The sequence below is a fragment of the Pipistrellus kuhlii genome, unplaced genomic scaffold, assembly GCF_014108245.1.
Source record: "Pipistrellus kuhlii isolate mPipKuh1 unplaced genomic scaffold, mPipKuh1.p scaffold_m20_p_3, whole genome shotgun sequence".
Lineage (NCBI taxonomy): Eukaryota > Metazoa > Chordata > Mammalia > Chiroptera > Vespertilionidae > Pipistrellus > Pipistrellus kuhlii.
Window position 1 is genome coordinate 166,196,772 of NW_023425529.1, and position 20,566 is coordinate 166,217,337.

Below are 20,566 nucleotides of genomic sequence, written 5' to 3' on the forward strand. Positions count from 1 at the left end.
GGGGCCAGCCAGCTGGTTTGCCCTGAAGGGTGTCCTGGATCAGGATGGGGGTTCCCTTGGGGGCCTGGGTGAGGGGCCTGTGGTGGTTCGCAGGCCAGCCATTCCCATCCCGCTTCCCCCAACCACCCAAGCAGAGGCCCAGGTATCTGGGATTTATTCTACAATTGAAACTTTGTAGGCTAGAGGGAAGCCAAGCCTTCTGCTTGCTCTGTGGCAGCAGCCATTTCTCTTTGAGTTTATTTACATCTATAATTGAAACTTTGTAGCCTGGAGTGGAGGCCTAGGGTGGCAAGGGCAGGTGGAAGCTTGGCATGGGGGCAACCCTAGCCCTCTCTCTCCAGATCAGTGGCTGTCGCCATTTTTCTTGGGATTTATCTTCTATAATTGAAACTTTGTATCCTTGAGTGGAGGCGTGGACTCATTTTTGTTCATCAGTTTATGTTCATTATATTCCACAAGTGAGTAAGATCATGTAATATCATCTTTCTCTGACTGGCTTATTTCACTTAGCATATTGCTCTTCATGTCCACCCATGCTGTTGCAAATGGTAAGAGTTCTTTCTTTTATATAGTGATGTAGTATTCTATTGTGTAGATGTACCATAGTTTTCTAATCCACTCTTCTACTGATGGGCTGTTTCCAAATCTTAGCTATGTTGAATTGTACTGCTATGAACATAGGGGTACATAGATTATTTCTGATAGGTGTTTCTGATTTCTTGGGTTATATTCCTAGAAATGGGATTACTGGGTCAAAAGTGTGTACTATTTTTAATTTTTTGAGGAAATGTTTTTCACAGTGACTGTACCAGTCTCCATTCCCACCTGCAATGCATGAGGGTTCCTTTTTCTCCACCTTCTTACCAGCACTTCTCATTTGTTGATTTGTTAAAGAAAGCCATTCTGACAGGTGTATGATGGTGCCTCATTGTCATTTTAATTTGCATCTCTTGGATCATTAGTGACTCTGAGCATGTTTTTATATGTCTTTTGGCTTTCTTTATGTACTCTTTCAAAAAGTATCTATTTAGGTCCTTTGCCCATTTTTTTAAATTGGATTGTGTATTTTGTTTTGTTAAATTGTATGAGTTCTCTATAAATATTGGAGATTATTAATGCTTTTTCTTATTTTCTGGCTACTTGCATAATTTTTGTGTTTTACAGAGTTATCATTATAATTTATTTTAGTGATTACATGTTAATATTTATTATATAAAATATTTCAAAGACTTTACCCATAATGGTGAGAGTAGGCATTATGTTTAAAAAATTGAAAAGAATAAACTTTGCTAATTTTTAAAGATAGAATAAACTGGAAACTGATTATGTCTAAGAATCAAAAAAGTAAGAGAATCATTACAAAAATTATCAGGTTATCTAGGAAGCAGTTTATCATTACTAAAATGTTCCATTATTATCAATGCAGGTAAAATTAATTGCATATAATTTTTTTCAAAACTTCATTGCTTTATTTAAATATTTTTGCTTTAGCCGAAACTGGTTTGGCTCAGTGGATAGAGAATCGGTCTGCGGACTGAAAGGTCCCAGGTTCGATTCCCGTCAAGGGCATGTACATTGGTTGCCACACGTCCCCGGTAGGGAGTGTTCTCTCATCAATGTTTCTAGCTCTCTATCCCTCTCTTCCTCTCTGTAAAAAGTCAATAAAATACATTAAAAAAATAATTTAATTATTTTTGCTTTAGAAATGATATTCTAATATTTGTGTTTAAAACTAATGATTTTCATTTATTTGTAAATTATAGAGATGTGTTGTGCGGAAAATTAATATGTAAATATGAAGATGACAATATACTTGAAAATTCAGAAGCTATTATTATTTATACTAATGTAAATGGAAATATCTGTGTCTCATTGGAATATAAACATGACCATGCTGATGCACAGAAGATGTGGGTAAGAGATGGAACTGTTTGTGGTACAAATAAGGTATGTATGCTTTTAGTCTCAAATGACTTTCTAATTTGTACTCTATTTTTATATGCATGATTAGTATTTTCCTTATAATTGAAATACATATTTAATTTAAAAAACAATAAAATATAAAAATCTTAAATAATAAAAAACTAAGAAAGAAAAAATACATAATCTGTTTTCATGCATATATGATATCACCATAAATATTTCACTTATTTTTTTTTTACAATCACTGATCTGAGAATCACATTGTTCATTCACTGTATTTTGTTAAATTATAACAGAGTATTTCTAATATTATGACCTATCTTTTGATATAGTTACTTTAAAATAACTGTTAAATAATATATTACCATTTTAGTGATAAGAATAATCCTATATAATAAAGAGAGAATATGCTAATTGACTCTCATGACCTCACAAGATGGCAGTGCCCATAGCCACAAGATGGCAGTGCCCAGTCTCCTGCACCCTCCTGCACTGAGGTGCAGGCAAGCAGGACCAGCTGAGATGTAGGCAAGCCTTATGGGTGGCTGCCCAGCTATCCAGGGCCTGAGGCACAGGCAAGCCACCGATGGCAGCTGCCCAGCTGCCCAGGGCCAACCCAAGGTGCAGACAAGCCTCTGATGGTGGCCGCCCAGTCACTCAGAGCCAGCCCAAGGCTCAGGTAACCAGGGCTGGCTGAGGCTCATGTTGTCGACAGTGATAGCAGCAGAGGTGCGATGGGGGGCATTGCCTCCCCCTGATCACCAGGTAGTCTCCTGCCCCGGACTGTGAGAGGGAGCAGGCCGAGCTGAAGGACTAACCCCTCCAGTGCATGTATTTTCATGCACCGGGCCTCTAGTCTATAATAATAAAAGCATAATATGCCAATTAGACCATATGTCCTTCTGGATGTACTTCTGGATGACCTTCTAGACCACATGTGTCAAACACAAGGCCCGCGGGCCAAATCCGTCCCGCCAGGCCTTGCAGTGTGGCCCGCACCGCGCTGTCATCACTGCACTCCGCTGCGTTTCCATCACAATGACAGTTTATGACTGTTCAGTAAACCATTCGGCCCGCGATTTAGGCTGGATTTGAGATTTTGGCCCCTTCTCTGATTGAGTTCAACACCCCTATCTAGACGAAACTAGGGCTACAATAGAAGCCCAGGTTCCAGATGCCTGCTGGCAGCTGGAGAGAAGCTGGGGGTTGCAGCTGGGGGACAGAAGGCCTACTCTTGCACAAATTTTGTGCATCAGGCCTCTAGTAAAGAATGAATAGAGTAAAATTAATTTTAATTTTACTTAGTAAAAAATTGATAGAAGGTACATAAATGAGGTGTAACTACTCTTTCTATTTTTATGAGCATTCTATCCATTCTCTCTCTTTCTCTCTCTCTCAGAGAATGTAATATAACTACAGACATTGTATATACATTCTTTTAGGATACCACTACATAACATAATGATGTTATACTAACTGCATAATTTTTACAAGAACATCCCATTCTATTATTTAATTTTATTATTCAATAAGAGGCCCAGTGCATAAAATTCATGCATGGGAGGAGGGTCCCCTCAGTCCAGCCTGCACCCCCTCCAATCTGGGATCTCTGGGGATGTCCAACTACTGTTTAGGCTGGGGATTGGGCCTAAACCAGCAGTTGGGCATCCCTCTCACAATCCTGGACTGCTGGCTCCTAATTGCTTACCTGCCTGCCTGCCTGGTTGCCCCCAACTTCCCCCCTTCCTTTGCTGGCCTGATCGCCCTGCACTGCCGCTGTGAGCCAACCTGATTGCCTTGTACTGCCTCTGTGATCGCCCCTAACTGTGCTCTGCTTCTGACCAGGTTGCCCCCAACTGCCCCATCCCTGTTGGCTTGGTCACTCCTAACTGCCCTGCCTGCCATCCTGGTCTCCACTTACTACCCTCCCCCCCTGCTTGCCTAGTCACCCCCAACTGCCCCTCTCTGCCAGCCTGGTTGCCCCTAACTACCCCCCCCCCCAACTAGCCTAGTCTCCCTGCACTCCCCCCCACTAGTCTAATTGCCCTCAACTTTCCCCTCTGCTGGCCTGGTGGCCCCCAACTTTCCCCCCTGCTGGCCTGGTGGCCCCCAACTGCAGCCCCCACTGGCCTGATCTCCTCTAACTGACCCCCTGCTGGCCTGGTCACCACTAACTCCCTGGTTGCCTCCAACTGGCCCCCCTGCTGGCCCGGTCGTCCTACATAGCCTGCTGTTCAGTTGTTTGGTCGTTACTCACTAACCCCCATGCCAGCCTGGTCACTCCACACAGCCTGCTGTTCAGTTGTTTGGTTGTCCTTCACTAAGCCCACTGCCGGCCTGGTTGTAGGCAGCCATCTTATGAGGGCATGAGGATTAATTTGCATATTACTTCTTCATTATATAGGATAGTACATATGGATATATATCACAATTTCTGTCATCCTAAATTTTTGCTCTATGAAATACATGTCACTAATATATATATAAATAAATACACAACAAAGCTGGTTTAAATTATTCCCAAATCTAAATTTTATGTTATAAATTTTCTCTCATTAATAAGAAGTATAATGCATTAAATTACTTAATGAAGAACAGAGGGAAAGACAAAATATAATTGACTCAGGAGCAGAATATTTATTTTGGAAATGAGAAGTAAAAATTTATGTTTTGGTTGTAACCAGGAATAAATGAAATCTTAATTTTTTTCATATTTTAATTGTAAATCATTATAAATGTGTACATGTTTATAATATATTCTTTTCACCTGATCTTATGGAAATACTAGAGACCCTGTGAATGAATTCGTGCACAGGTGGGGTCCATCTGGCCTGCTCCAATGGGGGCTAGTTAGGAGTGGGGCCAGCCGGGGTATCTAATGCTGGAAACTATAGCTTTCCTCCAGCTGGATATAATTATACTTTAAGGATGGCCAAAAGAAAACCCACAACAGAACTGTTTTGTATTTCACATGCCATGAGGTGAAGTTGTTTATGTGTTGTTTGCAAATGTATATCAAGATGGATGATGGTCCTTTGATGATTTTTACATTCTTCTTGGGGCACTACTCTCAGTTTCCCAATATGATCTTCATGTCTGTTTGTTTAAAAGTTTTTCTGTTTTTGAATGTGCCTACCCTTCACTGTTGCTCCTGGCAGCCTGTGGGTCCTCTTCACTGCCCCATTTAAAGAGAGATTGAAAGCTCACCTAATCTGCAAGGCACCTCAATTTCACAAAATCTCCATCCAGCCTCTCTCTATTTCTCTGCAAAGGGCTGCCTTCTATTAATGCTTAGGTTGACTTTTTGGCTAACTTGGAAGGTCTCCTGGGGCTGTGGGCCATGGGGGGAGAATTCCACACTTTGGCTGCAGTAGTAGCAGAGCCCTCTGAAGACTCTGGTTGGGGTCAGAAGGGATTGGTAATTATTTTCTTATGCTTACACTAAATGTACATGCACCAGGAGCTAAGCAGTGATATAGAGGTGCTGGGGGCCGCCAATCGGGGTGGGGCCAATCAGGGAGAAGGGCCACTGGTGTGATTGGTGACTGGCCCCACCCCCAATTGGGATGTTGGGGGCTGATCAGGGGCTGGGTCGGCTTGGAAGAGGAAAAAGGGGGCTGGATCAGGCTGGTTGGCTGCCACAGTGTGCATCAGAGCCACCGGTCATTCTGGTTGTTTCACAGTAATGGCCACTGGGCTTTTATATATATATTTGTCATACATAATAAAATCTTATTACAACATAACTTCACTAATATTAATTTTAAAAATTAGGAGTAAAATTTTAAATGAAGAATTTTCATCCCAAATTCTCACATAAAATTCAGGCATTTAAAAACTTTGTAATAACTTTTCCCTCTGTGTGACTTTTTTGACTTCCCAGATTTATGGATGTTTTAAATGTCTTATTATTCCAAATATGCAAACATTTCTTTTGGGCCTTATTAGATGATCTATTGTATGTCTCCACCCATAATCTTTTGTCCCAGGGGTCTGAAAAGTCTTAGTCTTCCTGAGCCATATCCATTGCTTCTCTCCATTTGAGATTTAAATTAGTTAAATGAGACAAGTCCTCAGGAACTTCTCAGATGTAATATTGAAAATATGGCCTCTTATGCTCCCTTCAGTTTAGGGAGGGAATTGGGAACTCAGCTTCTTCAAACCAAAACTGTGCATGCCAAAGGAGTGACGCAAGGGTGGACAAAATGCCACAAAGGTTTCTACCTTTTTGGCTTTTTTTGATTGGGATTTGCTTGGTTGCTTTAGATCTTAGACTGCTTCCAGAGTTCCTATAGATTTCCTTCCTTCTTTTCTCCCTCCATCCTTCCCTTCCTCCTTCCTTTCTTTCCATTCTTTCTTCTTTTTAAAAAAATATCTCCAAGGGAGAATAGTACTTAGGACTTCCTAGTGCACTATTTTACTCTCCAGATTTTTTCCCCCTCAAGATTAGGTAAAACCTGCTCATAAGTGTCACTGGCATGGGGTACACATGATTATTTAAATCCTCTATGTCTGGTCACTGATGGCCACTGGAATAATGCTGGCTTCAGTAATTGATTCTTTTGAGAAATCACATTGTCTTGCATTTTATGAGCTTAAAAAATAATGTACTTTATTTCCAGTAACAAACATGTTTATTTTAAAAGAGTATATATACCTTTTTTGTTTGTGTTACTCATCATTTTAGGCACTCCATACAAGAAGGTTTCTTCAGAAATCTACTATGCCTAAGTGACAAGAATAAGAAGATGCATTATATTCCTTGTCTCATAAAAAATGTGTTGTGTGTGTGTATATATATATATATATATATATATTTATTTATTTATTATGGGAGTTTGATGAATAACCATTATTTTCATTATAATGGAAATTCTTATGTGGAGATAAATAACTTTTGCAGTTTTATAGATTTCTACTTTGGATGGTGTTTCTCTCTATGCTTCCTACATGGTGCAACAGAAGTAAACAGGCTAAATCAGAAAAAAATATAATTTCATTGCACAGAAACAATATCAATAATTACTTCTCAACTTTCTAGAGTGGCTCAAAAAATTTATTTAATAATTCTGAGAATTAGGTTTATCTTCTTCTGGACAACAGCTCTGATAATTATATATCTAACTTCACTACCTAAGTTCTAGTTAGGTGTTAAGGTATCATTCTAACAGAACAGATATATTTTTAACTGCAGGAACACTAGTCTGTATCCAAAACTTTTTCTACAACCACTCAAAATAACCTGACTATACTTGTCATCAGTATATTTCTTTCTAAGTCTTAGAGTTATGTGTTGCTATAATTATCAGACACTATCAATAATTTATTCCTCCTGCTCAGTAATGTTTAGCAAAATCTATGTGAGCAGATTCTATTCACTCTCTGACCTTAAAAAAAATTAGTACATTATTGCCATACATATTTCAAGAGAAAAGAATCCCAAATAAATATTTCCAATATTATTTAGAAAACTTTTGTAAAAATAACATTTCCAATTATGTGCTTTTTGGTTTATTAACAGTTACCCTAAGGTTTTCTATGAGTGCAATAAACATTATTTTTAATTTTTAAAGTATAGTGTTACTTAATATTACAAGTTGAAAGAAATCGTAAAAAATATTGTAAACTTTTGAACTTTATGCTCAGCTTTCCCTATCTCAATTAATTGTACCACAACCAAAAGAGTTAGACAAGCTAGAAACCTTGCTGTCACTGACCCATCTCTCTTTCCATCATATCTATCACTAAATTTAGGTGTATTAAATTTTTTAACTATATCTCAAATACAACTACTAGTTACCATCTAAACCAATACCACTCAATTTCACTCTACAGTTATTTTTTTGGACTTTTTATTGTAATGACATTCTAATTTATCTCTCTACATTTTCTTTTGCCTTTCCATCTTCTCTTCCCAAACCTTTTTTTATTGGCTTCCCATTTCCAATTAAATCTCTAAATAAAACCAATTGATTATAGGTAACAGGCCAACTTTCTGATTGGGATCAGAGGGTCCTACACAAATCTGCCATAAGAACTTTAGTCACATCATGCTTAGGGATTTTTTTTAGGGGGGGTCTGTTTTTGTGTTTCTGTATCTTTTACTGTAATGTGACACTAGGATTTTGTATGTGTGTGTGTTTTTTCAGGGCAAAATACATTGTAGAACTCAAATATTAATCAATCTTTCAATGGCTGTTTTCTGTGTAACAGCTACATTGCCCTTAATATTTTTCAAAGATTCTGTAGTATTTCAATGTAGGGTCATTTTAAATATTATTTCTTTTTCTACAAGTACCTGCCTTTCATTTCTATGCTTGATTAAATTCTGTTCAATGTTAGTGCTTCCATATATTTTACTGTTCTCATATACAATATTAGTAAATTCCCTGTATTTTTTAAAATAAATCTTTATTGTTCATATTATTACAAATGTTCCTCATTTTTTCCCCCTCCATTGCTCCCCTCCACCAGGTTCCCACCCCACCCTCTGTCCTATTCCCACCTCCCATTGTCCTCATCCATAGGTACACAGTTTATGTTCAGTCTCTTCCTGTACCCCTATTCCCCTTTTCCTCTGAGAATCATCAGTTCACTCACCTTTCATACCTCTGATTCTATTATATTTACCAGTTAATATTGTTCATCAGATTTGTTTAATTCCCTTGGATTTAGTTTCACTTGTTGATAGTTACGTATTTGTTGTTCATAATTTTTATCTTTATCTTCTTCCTCTTTCTAAAGAACTCCCTTCAACAATTCATATACAATAATTCTGGTTTGGCGGTGACGAACTCCTTTAGCTTTTTTTTTTTATTTGAGAAGCTCTTTATCTGGCCTTCGATTCTGAATGATAGCTTTGCTGGGTAGAGTATTTTTGGCTGTAGGTTCTTGCTATTCATCACCTTGAATATTTCTTGCCATTCCCATCTGGCCTGCATGGTTTCTGGTGAGAAATCAGCTGACAATCGTATGGGTGCTCCTTTATAGGTAATTACCTGCTTTTCTCTTGCTGCTTTTAATATTCTCTCTTTGTCTTTTGCTCTTGGGATTTTAATTATGATGTTTCTTGGTGTGGTCCTCTTTGGATTCCTTTTGTTTGGGGTTCTGTGCACTTCCTGGACTTGTAAGTCTAATTCTTTTACCAGGTGGGAGACGTTTTACTATTTCTTCCAGTATTCTTCGGTACCTTGCTCTCTCTTTTCTTCTAGGACCCCCATAATTCTGATGTTGGTTCACTTGAAGTTGTCCCAGAGGCTTCTTACATTATCTTCAACTTTCTGAATTCTCTTGTCTTCTTGCTTCTGCAGAGGTGTCTTCTGGCTCTTAATGTTCCAAATCTTTGACTTGATTCTTGCGATCTTCCATTCTGTTTTTAGGACGCTGTAAAATATTTTTTTATTTATTTATAGTTGATCCCTTTTCATATCCTCATAGGTCTCATTTATTTCCTCGGCCTTTTCTAGGAAATTCTTGAAAAACCTTATAACCATGGTTTTGAACTCTATATCCAGTCACTTTTTGTCCTCCATTTCTTTTATTTGTGATCTGTTTCCTTGTCTCAGCATTTTCACAGCTTCCCTGAGTTGGTAGGGTGGTTTTGTGTGCTAAGGTGTCCTATATGGTTCAGTGGGTCAGCCTCCCAGTTACTTGAGGTGGACACTCTTGGTGCACCCCTTTGTGGACTGTGTGTACAAGCCTTATTGTAGTTAAGTCTTGATTGTTGTTAGTATCACTGGGAGAACTGACCTCCAGGCCAATTGACTGTGAGGATTAGCTGTGTCTATGCCGGAAGACAGCCTTATTTGACTAGACTTGGAAAGTTGCAAAAGCCTCTGTACTCATCTTAGATGGGGAGGAGTTTCAGGGTGGAGCCTACAGCCTTGACTTCCTGTCAGTCCCACCCTATGAAGTTCCTGAGTCTCAGTGTTCCTCAGTGTCCTTTGGTACTTGCTGCTTTGGTACTCGCTGCAAGCACCTCTGAGAGATAGGTGCTCTCGAGTTTCATCCGCTACTAGACAGTCTAGTCTCTCCCCCAATGAGCCCGGAACTGGGGTTCAGTGCAGTTGGAAGTGGGGTTGGAAGTGGGGTTCAGTGCAGTCTGGAGCTTTTGTCTCCTTCCTGCTAGGGCAATCCAGCGGCACAGTCAGCAGTCCGTCCTCTGCATGCAACGTGCGCGCCTCCGGGACTCTGCCTTTCGCTGCTCCCCTGGGTTCCACCTTACAGCCCAGATTCCCTGCATGTGAGCCTGGTTCCCCATGGTCTGGCCTAGAACTTGGGTTCAGTGCAGTCGGAACTGGGTCTCAGCACAGTTCAGAGCTTTTATCTCCTTCCTGCTAGGACAATCCAGGGGCACAGTCAACAGTCGGTCCTCTGGGTGCAAATTGCGTGCCTCTGGGACTCTGCCTTTTGCTGCTCCTCTTGAGTTTCTGCCTTACAGCCTAGATTCCCTCTGTATGAGCCTGGGTTCCCAGGGTCTCACCCAGAACTGGGGTTCAGCACAGTCCAGAGCTTTTACCTCCTTCCTGCTAGGGAATGCCAGCCAGGTACTCAGCCTCCCCCTCCTCTTCAGCTCCATCCTCTCCCCTCATGCACCGTGTCTCCATACCTTAGGCTTTAACAGCTCTTCTGATTTTCCTTCTGGTTTTCTCTCTCCTTCTAATTGTAGAATTTCCAGTCAGTCAACTTTCCTGTAGTTCTTGATAATGTCCTTTTTGTATTTTAGTTGTATTTTTTGAAATTGTTGTGCGAGACTGCAGTTAGGCATTTACCTATGCTGCCATCTTGGTTTCCCGAAGGAGATCAAATTCCCTGTATTTTTACTGTAACTATTTTTTCATTGTACTAGTTAACACATGTTAATCTTTGATTTTATTTATTTCATGCCTGTACCTTCCATCCCAGTAAAAGCAGGTAAGATGTGTTTAATGTTTTGCTTACTCTCAGATAATCAGAGTCTCATCTAGTGATAAAAACATAGTAGCACTATAAATTACTTATTGTTAGTATATAGTATTTATTCTTAAACCAATATCTCTTAATTATATGACAAATCCAGATGACATTTCAACTAACTTACTTTGGCTTATCTCCTTTTTAGGTGTGCAAGCAAAATCAGTGTATAGATAATGACTTAGGTTATGACTGTACTGCACAAAAATGCAACAATCAAGGTGTAAGTATCAGTACTATGTCACACAAGAATAGGGAACATTGAGAATGAACATAGAAAAGCAAACACTCATCTAAACACACACACACACACATACACCCACCCACACACACACACACACACACACACATTCATGTACTCATAAGCCACATAAGAAAACTGGTCTTTTCTAACTTAAGTATTATTTTAAAATTCTACTTGTACATAAATAATTTGAACTATTTGTATTATAAAGTGACATTTTCCCCCTGTTTTTAGGTATGCAATAATAAAAAAAACTGCCACTGTAAACCCACCTATTTACCTCCAGATTGCCAAAGTGAAGATACTACATTTCCTGGTGGGAGTATTGACAGTGGCAATTTTCCAGTTTCACGGACCCAAGCCCGTAAACTTGGTAACTATTAATAGCAAATTGTAAATACAATTAAAACACATCTTAACTTATTAAATTAAAGAAATAAATAATGTTTTGTCTATCAATTTATATTTAGATTATGTTTGAACGTCAAATAGTAAATGACATATAGCTACATTTTTTTCTTAGTGATTAAGGTATTACATATGTGTCCTTATACCCTCTTTGCTCCCCCACCCCTCTACTCGTGCCCTCAACCCCCTGGTGTCTGTGTCCATTGGTTAGGCCATAATGTATGCATACAAGTCCTTTGGTTGATCTCTCCCCCTAATCCCTACCCCCCCTACCTTCCCTCTAAGGTTTGACGATCTATTTAACTTATGTTTTACTTACAGAGAGTAATGTAATAGAACATAGTCAATATACATTGTAGATGAGGTGTGTCAGGGCCAAGGCAGGAAAATAGAAATTAGATCAGTCCTTTTATACAGAAAGAATTTATACAGAAGACATCAGGTAAGACATAATGGCAGAGATAAAAACCAAGCAGAGAATGGTGAAGCAAACCAGAGATTAACAATAGCAGAAATCCATTACTTCTTGGGCCTACTGGAACAATAAAAGGAGGAGGCATTTCTGGAACCTGAATCTGGGTCATGTGGCACGACATATAACTTTGGTCATATCTATATATTAGTATGTAATCCACAAGGGAAGGTACTGTCCAGCATGAGGTAGAGATATGGAGCATTCACAGCCATTATTAGTGATGTAGGAGAGGAAAGAGGAAAATACCATGGATAGTTCACTCTTCTGATACTCTGATTTGTATCTAGTGACTTCCATTGGATAAATCTAACTAGAAGACAAAAAGTCAATAAACTGGGGGAATGTAGTATCCTATAATTGTTTTTGTCCAGTTCAGGAATGGACCTTGGAGCAAGCCAGCATATCCAGGGATGCAGAAGGCCAGACTTTATATAAAAACCAAAATTTGCATATAATTAAAGCAGGTTTTTTGGCAGTGGTAGTTCTTAACATTTCCACATTTGTTTCATTGTTTAAGACCATATATGTAATAGATTAATAAAATATAACATTTACGCATTATCAAGCTGTTTCCATTTTAGTAGTAACAATCAACAGGTAGCAGCTTTGTTGAATCAATTGAAATCAATTGCTTCTGTTCCTGCACACACATGCCATTTCCCCAGTGAGCAGAAGAGACTACTCCTTTGCTAGAATTTAGGTTTAGCTTATTAATATGATTAATCAATAAAATGTTCAGAAGTGAGATTCTGGGACTGCCATAGTCTTCCTACAGATTCTGCCTGGGTCTTTTGGATACAAATTCTTGGTTCTCTTTCTTGGACCACTTATTCTGTTGAAACTCATTAGCTCTGTATGAAATTTGATTACATTGAGGCACAAAACTACAACTACACAACTAAGCCCTTCACAAATTCATGACCCACACAATGATCAATTATAAATGAATGTTTTAAGTTACTAAATTTGTAGTTGCTTACAAAGCTCTATCTATCTATCTATCTATCTATCTATCTATCTATCTATCATCATCATCATCATCATCTATCATCATCTATCATATCTATATATCTATCTCATATATAAATGAAAATAATTTGATACCGAAGGTGTACTTATATAACAAGTATTTAAATATGTGTGACAATAGCTTTGACACTGGATGATGTGTGGTAGAAAGAACTGTAGGAAACTGCTCAAAAGTATTAGTCTACTAGAGGCCTGGTGAATGAAATTTGTGCACAGGGGGGTGTCCCTCAGCCCAGCCTGCACCATCTCCAATCTGAGATGGCAGGGGAGCAGTTAGACATCAGGGCTGGCAGGGGAGCAGTTAGACATCAATCAGGCTGGCATGGGAGTGGTTAGGGGGTGATTAGGCTGGCAGGCAGAAGCGATTAGGGGCAATCAGGAAGGCAGGCAGGGGAGCAGTTGGGAGCCCTCAGTCCTGGATTGTGAGAGGGATGTCTGACTGCCCATTTAGACCCAATCCCAAGGGGCAGTCGGACATCCCTCAATGGGTCCCAGATTGGAGAGGGTGCAGGCTGTGCTGAGGAACAGCACCCTACTGCCCTCATGCACAAATTTTGTGCACCAGGCCTCTAGTTATTATATAATAGTAGTAGTAAATGGAAACTATTTATAATACCATAAAAATATAAAATATTAGGAATGAATTTAACAAAAAATAAGCACTGAAACTAAAACAAAATGTAAATAAATGTTAAACACATGAATAAAGAAAAATGCCATATTAATCTATTGCAAAGCTTATTATTGTGAAAATTTAAATTCTCAGCAAATTAAATCTATAGATTTAAAGAAGCATAAAAGCATGCAGCCTTTTATATGTTTTATGGGTTTTATAAAAGTTTGCTGTTTATATTTTTATTATTTTTATTGTCTAAAGTTTTATATATGTCTCCTTTTCCCCCAATTAACCCCTTACCCCCAGCCATTCCTACCCCGGGCAAGCCCCAATCACCGCAGTGCCTCTGTCCATTGGTTATGCTAATATTCATACATACAAGTCTTTTGGTTGCTCTCTAATTCACCCCCCCCCCCCGTCATTTGTCTCTGGATCTATTCTTGTTCATCAAATTATGTTGATCATTATATCCCACACATGAATGAGATCATGTGATATTTATCTTTATCCAACTGGCTTATTTCACTTAGCATAATGCTTTCCAGTTCCATCCATGCTGTTGCAAATGGTAAAAGTTTCTTCTTTTTTATAGCGGCATAGTATTCCATTGTGTAGAAGTACCACAGTTTTTTAATCTACTCATCTGCTGATAGGCACTTTGGCTGTTTCCAAATCTTACCTATTGTAAATTGTGCTGCTATGAACATAGGAGTGCATATATCCTTTCTGACTGGTGTTTCTGGTTTCTTGCAATATAGTCCTAGAAGTGGGATCAGTGAGTAAAATGGGAGTTCCATTTTTAACTTTCTGAGGAAACTCCATATTGTCTTCCACAGTGACTGCACCAGTCTACATTCCCACCAATAGTGCAGGAGGGTTCATTTTCTCCACATCCTTGCCAGCAACTGTCATTTGTTAATTTGTTAATGATAGCCATCCTGAAAGTATCTATTTAGATCCTTTGCCCATTTTTTTTTATTGGATCATTAATCTTCCTTTGGTTAAGTTGTATGAATTCTCTGTAAATTTTGAAGATCAAACCCTTATCAGAAATAACCTTGGCAAATATGTTCTCCCATGCAGTGGGATTTCTTGTTATTGTTTTTGCTGTTTTCTTTTGCTGGGCAGAAGCTTTTAATTTTGATGTAGTCCCACTTAGTCTCAATTGCCCTAGGAGCTGAGTCCATAAAGATATTTGTATGACATATGTTTGCTATTTTGCTGCCTATGGAGTCTTTTTTTAAAATATATTTTTATTGATTTTTTTACAGAGAGGAAGAGAGAGGGACAGAGAGTTAGAAACATCAATGAGAGAGAAACATTGATCAGCTACCTCCTGCACATCCCCCAGCAGGGATGTGCCCACAACCAAGGTACATGCCCTTGACCGGAATCTTTCTGTCTACAGGCCGACGCTCTATCCACTGAGCCAAACCGGTTTCGGCGTCTATGGAGTCTTGTAAGATTTTTATGGTCTCCCATTTACATTGAAATCCTTTAGCCATTTTGAGTTTGTTTTTGTGTACGGTGTAAGTTGGTGATCCAGTTTCATTTTTTTTTTTTTTTTTTTTGCATGCATCTGACCAGTTTTCTCAGCACCATTTATTGAAGAGACTGTCTTGATTCCACTGTATGCTCTTGCCTCCTTTGCAAAATATTAATTGAGCATAATGGCTTGGGTCAAGTTCTGGTTCTCTGTTCTGTTCCACTGGTCTATATATCTGTTCTTGTGCCAGTACAAGGCAGTTTTGAAAACTGTGGCTTGGTAATATAACTTGATATCTAGTTTTGTGATCCTTTGTTCTTCTTTCTCAGGATTTCGGTAGCTATTCAAGGTCTTTTTATATTTGAGGTAAATTTTTGGAGAGTTTGTTCTAGAACTTTGAAATATGCCATTGGTATCTTAATGGGGATTGCATTGAATCTATAGATTGCTTTATTTCTATATGTTAACTAGAACCCCTATGCATGAAGATTTATGCTAGAATGGGCCTTCCTTTCCCTGGCTGCCTTACTATCTTTCCACTCTGTCCCTGCCCAGAGCCTCCACTTTTTGCTCCGGCCCCATCTTTCCACACTGCCCAGAGGCCCTGAGAGACCAGGGATGGGGCAGAATGCATGCATCGTCGCCTAGCGCCTGGACTGTCATGGTGGCTCGGAGCCTCTGTATTCAAATTAGCTGCCATCTTTGTTGGGTTAATTTGCATATCACTCCTGATTAGCTGTTGGGTGTAGTGGAGATACAGTCAATTTACGTTTGTCTAATATTAGGAAAGATAATTTTATTCTAAAATAAACAAAAGAGCACTTAGAATAACCAAACAACTCTGAAAAGGAATGACAATGAACAATTTAGTCTATTTGTCTTATTGCCTTTTATTGAATTTTATATAGTATAAATTTAATTTATAGTTAAATTAATCAAGATAGTGTGGCATTTGAATAGGATAAATATGCAAGTAGACCAATGTAATGAAATTAGAGGCCTAGTGCATGAAATTCGTGCACAGGTATGGTCCCTAGGCCTGGCTTGGGATCAAAGCCAATCTTTCCCAGCTGCCAGCTTCTGGCCCCACTTCCCCCAATCCCCACTGTCACTGCTGCCAGTCACCCTCTGTGTGTGGGGCAACTGGCAGGGTTATCAGTCCGCATCTGCTGCCACCCACACCTAGTTCCCAGTTCCTCATTGGGCGACTAAATACTACTGGCTTAGGGGAAGGACTGAGAGGTCAACTATTCCTGCCTGCTAGCCATCCCTGATCCCTGTCACTGCCAGTTGTCCTCTGTGTGTGGGGCGACTGGCAGGATAATCAGGGCCCTGATGCCTCCTGTGACTGCTGCCACCCACCTCTGGTTCCCCATTCTCCATCGAGCAATCTGGGCCTGCAGACTTGGGAAAGCTCCTGCATTGAATATCTGCTCCCTGGTGGCCAGTGAATGTCACAATTGTCCAGTCATTCTGCTATCCGGTCAATTTGCATATTATGCATATATATAGACTAGTAGCCCAGTGCACAAGATTTGTGCAGGGGGAGGGCGGGGGAGAGTGGTATCCCTCAGCCCAGCCTGTACCTGCTCCAATCTGGGACCTCTCAGGGGATGTCCAACTGCCAGGGGAAGTCCCTGTGGAATCCCCAGCAGGTCTCAGGGGCAACAACTGCCCTCCCTGGCAGGCTTCATGGCCCACAGCTGCCCAACTCGGTCAGAGGCCCATCCGCGGCTGGGTTGAATGCTTTCCTTGTCACCACAGTGACAAAGAGCATTCCTCCAGTGCCCACTCTCAGTGGCCACTCACCCGGGACTAGGGGACTCCATCATCTTGTGGCTATGGGCACTGCCATCTTTGTGACACAGTGACAATTAATTTGTATATTACCCTTGTATTAGATAGGACTAGAGGCCCAGTGTACTTGGCCGGGGGTGGGGTGGGGGGCAGTGGGGGGGTGTCTGACTGCCAGTTTATGCCCAATCCTGAAGAATGAGCCTAAATCAGCAGTCAGACATTCCTCCCACAATCAGGGACCACTGGCTCCTAACTGCTGACCTGCCTGCCTGATCACCCTAAATGCCCCCCTGCCAACTTGGTCACCCCACACAGCCTGCTGCTCAGTCATTTGGTCTTCCCTTACTAATCCCCCTGCTGGCCTGGTTGCCCCACACAGCCTGTTCAGTCATCGGTTCAGTTGTTTTGGTTGCGACCATCACTTAAGCTTTTATATATATGTACAATATATATAGATAAGGAGGCTAAAAATTTATCCATTAATATAAGTTTAATTAATTTTTCAAGAAAAGTACAAAGATAGTTTAATGTATAAGGAAACTCATTTCAAAACATTGTACTATAATAACTGGATAGCAACATAAGCCAAAGAACCTAAAAAAATCTCAAATTAGTTAACAATTGGTATGGAATAAATCTAAAGGAAGAAGCTGAAAGTATAAATCTTCTTGAATGAAACAGAAAAAAATTATATGATCCTGTCATATAAAATAATTTCGTAGATAAAATATAAAAATATATACCAATGCAATAAGAGAAAAGATAATTTGGACTTTACTAAAATTCTATTAAATGTACAGTATTTTTTACTAAAAATAGAAATTGAGAAAAACTCAACTTACACAAAGATCACACTTTCATTCTTTTCATCTATATTATCAAACAGTTCTAAACAGACTGCATAGAATAGATGGTGCTCAATCATAGCAAGGGATATAACTATTATTGTAAGAGAAGAGTCTCCTAGGGCACTGTAACTGTCAACTTATCTACTTCACTAAAATATTAATTATAAAATTAAGTATCTTAAAGTTTATTCTAATAGCTATATTGAAATACAAACATGTCTTTCCTATATTCCTCATAATTACTTCTAAATCACTGATGTTTTCTTTTCTAGATAGAGTCTATCTTGACGATGTTTATCCTTCCAAACCTTCGAGATGGCCATTTTTCCTACTCATTCCTTTTTGTGTTATTCTCTCTATAATGATAGTAACCCTGGTAAAATTTTATTTCCAAAGAAAGAAATGGAAAACTGAGGACTATACAAGCGATGAGTATATTGATTTTACATTTAAGATTTATTACTTTTATAATTTGTTAATATCCATAGTAACTTATTAATAAATAACATTATGATAATGTTACAAGTAATAATTCAGATTTAATTTTATCTTTATATGGAAATTTAATACTTCCTAACATATTAAGGATTTATATAATGAATAATGAACAAAATTATTTTAACTGTCAAAAATTTTAATCTTATAACAACTTGGACTCTGTTAGGGGTAAAATTAAGTTAAGATTACTTCTAATTAATGTTTTGTTTACCTTTTTATTTTTTCATTTTAATTATTAACTATGTATTAACCATTACTACTTTATTTTTATATTTATATATTTCAAAGAATTTTGCATGCACTATTTTATTAAAAGGTAACAGAGAAATCCCAGAGAGTAGTTAGTGAAATAAGTCAGTCAGGGAAAGATGAATACCATATAACTTCACTAATATGTGAAATCTAAAGAACAAAATAAATAAATAATCAAAATTGAAAGACACTCATAAAGAGAACAGACTGATGGTTGCCAGAGGGAATGTAGGTTGGGGGCTAGGTGAAAAAGGTGAAGAGATTAAGAAGTACAATTGGTAGATACAAAATAGTCATGGTAATGTAAAGTATAGCATGGAAAAATAGCCAATAATTTTTTAATAACTATGTATGGTGCCAGGTGGGGTACTGGAAATATTATGGGGAACACTGTAAAATGTATGATGGTCTAACTACTATGCCATCTACCTGAAACTAATACAAAATAATATTGAAAGTAAGCTGCAACTGAAAGATAAATAAATAAATAAATAAATAAATAAATAAATAAATGAAACAGGGCAGAAGATCAATGTCAAAAAAGTTTAAAGTTATTTAGCTAATAGTGTTATAAATATAAAAATTATCTAAGTCCATTTTCAGGTAAACTTATATTACTGTTGTTGTTTTTCTCATGTTAGTCTTAATTACCGGTGAGAGATTATTTCAGTGATAAAGCAGTTTCAAATAGGGGATACTCCCCAACCTCAGAAAGGAATTTGAAATTGTTTCAATATAGACAGGTAGTGCAGAGTTTTGTACTGTAATTTTCAAAGAAAATATAATTTTAAGTAATTATATTTGTTTTTTAATGTACAGGGAACTTGAAAGTGAGAGTGAACCCAAGAGTAGCCTGGAAAACAAAGAATCCATAATATCATAGTGAGTATAAAATATGTGAAGGATGAGATGAAGAGACAGAGAAAATTTAATATATCAGATAAATATAAATAATATAAATATATATTAAATGGTGGTAGTAAAAAAGATGCATATAATGACATTAAACTGGAGAATATTTTCAATGGTGTAAGCTACATTATGGATTAGTAAACATAAATAGTATTCAATTCATTATTTAAAATTTTTATAGTGTTATCTTTTAACATTTTTTAAATGATTTAATTCTTTAGCATTTATATATTCAAATATTGGTTAAAATTCATTACATTATATAACTCTATAATGAGGTTACCCTTATGCTATTTTTTGAATTAACCATCCTTTTTAATTTTATTGGGCATACAAGTGACATTTTTCCCTTTATTTTTTCAGAGTAATTATCTTCAATGGACAGGAAAAATGAAAAAGAAAAAGCAATGTATTGTCTGATTGCCTCAGATTCAAAACCTGCATATTATTGTTTTGACCTGACAAGGAAAACTAGAATTCTCATATATAATTTATGTTATATTATTTATATATCATATAGCATTTATATATTTAATTCTACAGATGAGTATATTGTACATTTTAGAAGTTATCTCATGCTTATTCTGTTAGTCAGTAGAAACTAACTTAATCAGTAGGTATGAGATGAGAAAAGGTTACAATATAATAAATGCAATGTCATAATTAAAGGCCACTGCTATATTTTTTATTGCAAAGTTAGGTAGTTATGTTGTTATCTGATGGTCCATATCCAATCAAAAGAAAGTTTGATATAATTTAACATTGAAGGATTTAATAGACATGAAGAAGAATATATCATAATGTAAATCAAATCATCAAACTAAGAGAAAGCTACAATTCTATCTAATAAAAGAGTATGCTAATTGACCATCACACCAACACACAAGATGGCTGCACCATGTGGTCAAAGATGGCTGCCTCCATGTGAACACAAGATGGCTGCCACAAGATAGCCAGCAGGGTAGGGCAGTTAGGGGTGACCCAGGCCTGCAGAAGAGGGAAGTTAGGGGTGAGTAGGCCTGAAAGGGAGGGCAGTTAGGGGCAATAGGCTGGCAGGGGAGTAGTTAGGTAGGGGTGTCGAACTCAATCAGAGAAGGGGCCAAAATCTCAAATCCAGCCTAAATCG

At 38.1% G+C, this 20,566-nt stretch overlaps 1 protein-coding gene across 1 annotated transcript in view; it reads left to right on the forward strand.

Moving 5' to 3' along the window:
* ADAM2 (ADAM metallopeptidase domain 2) overlaps positions 1-19,411 on the forward strand; it is a 59,599-nt gene extending 40,188 nt beyond the window's left edge. Inside the window, exons 15-19 of the mRNA XM_036457137.1 lie at positions 1,764-1,947; positions 11,024-11,098; positions 11,354-11,492; positions 18,051-18,210; positions 19,348-19,411. Coding sequence (XP_036313030.1) covers positions 1,764-1,947; positions 11,024-11,098; positions 11,354-11,492; positions 18,051-18,210; positions 19,348-19,411 — 622 coding nt within the window. The remainder of the gene's footprint in view (positions 1-1,763; positions 1,948-11,023; positions 11,099-11,353; positions 11,493-18,050; positions 18,211-19,347) is intronic.
* The last annotated feature ends 1,155 nt before the right edge of the window (positions 19,412-20,566 follow it).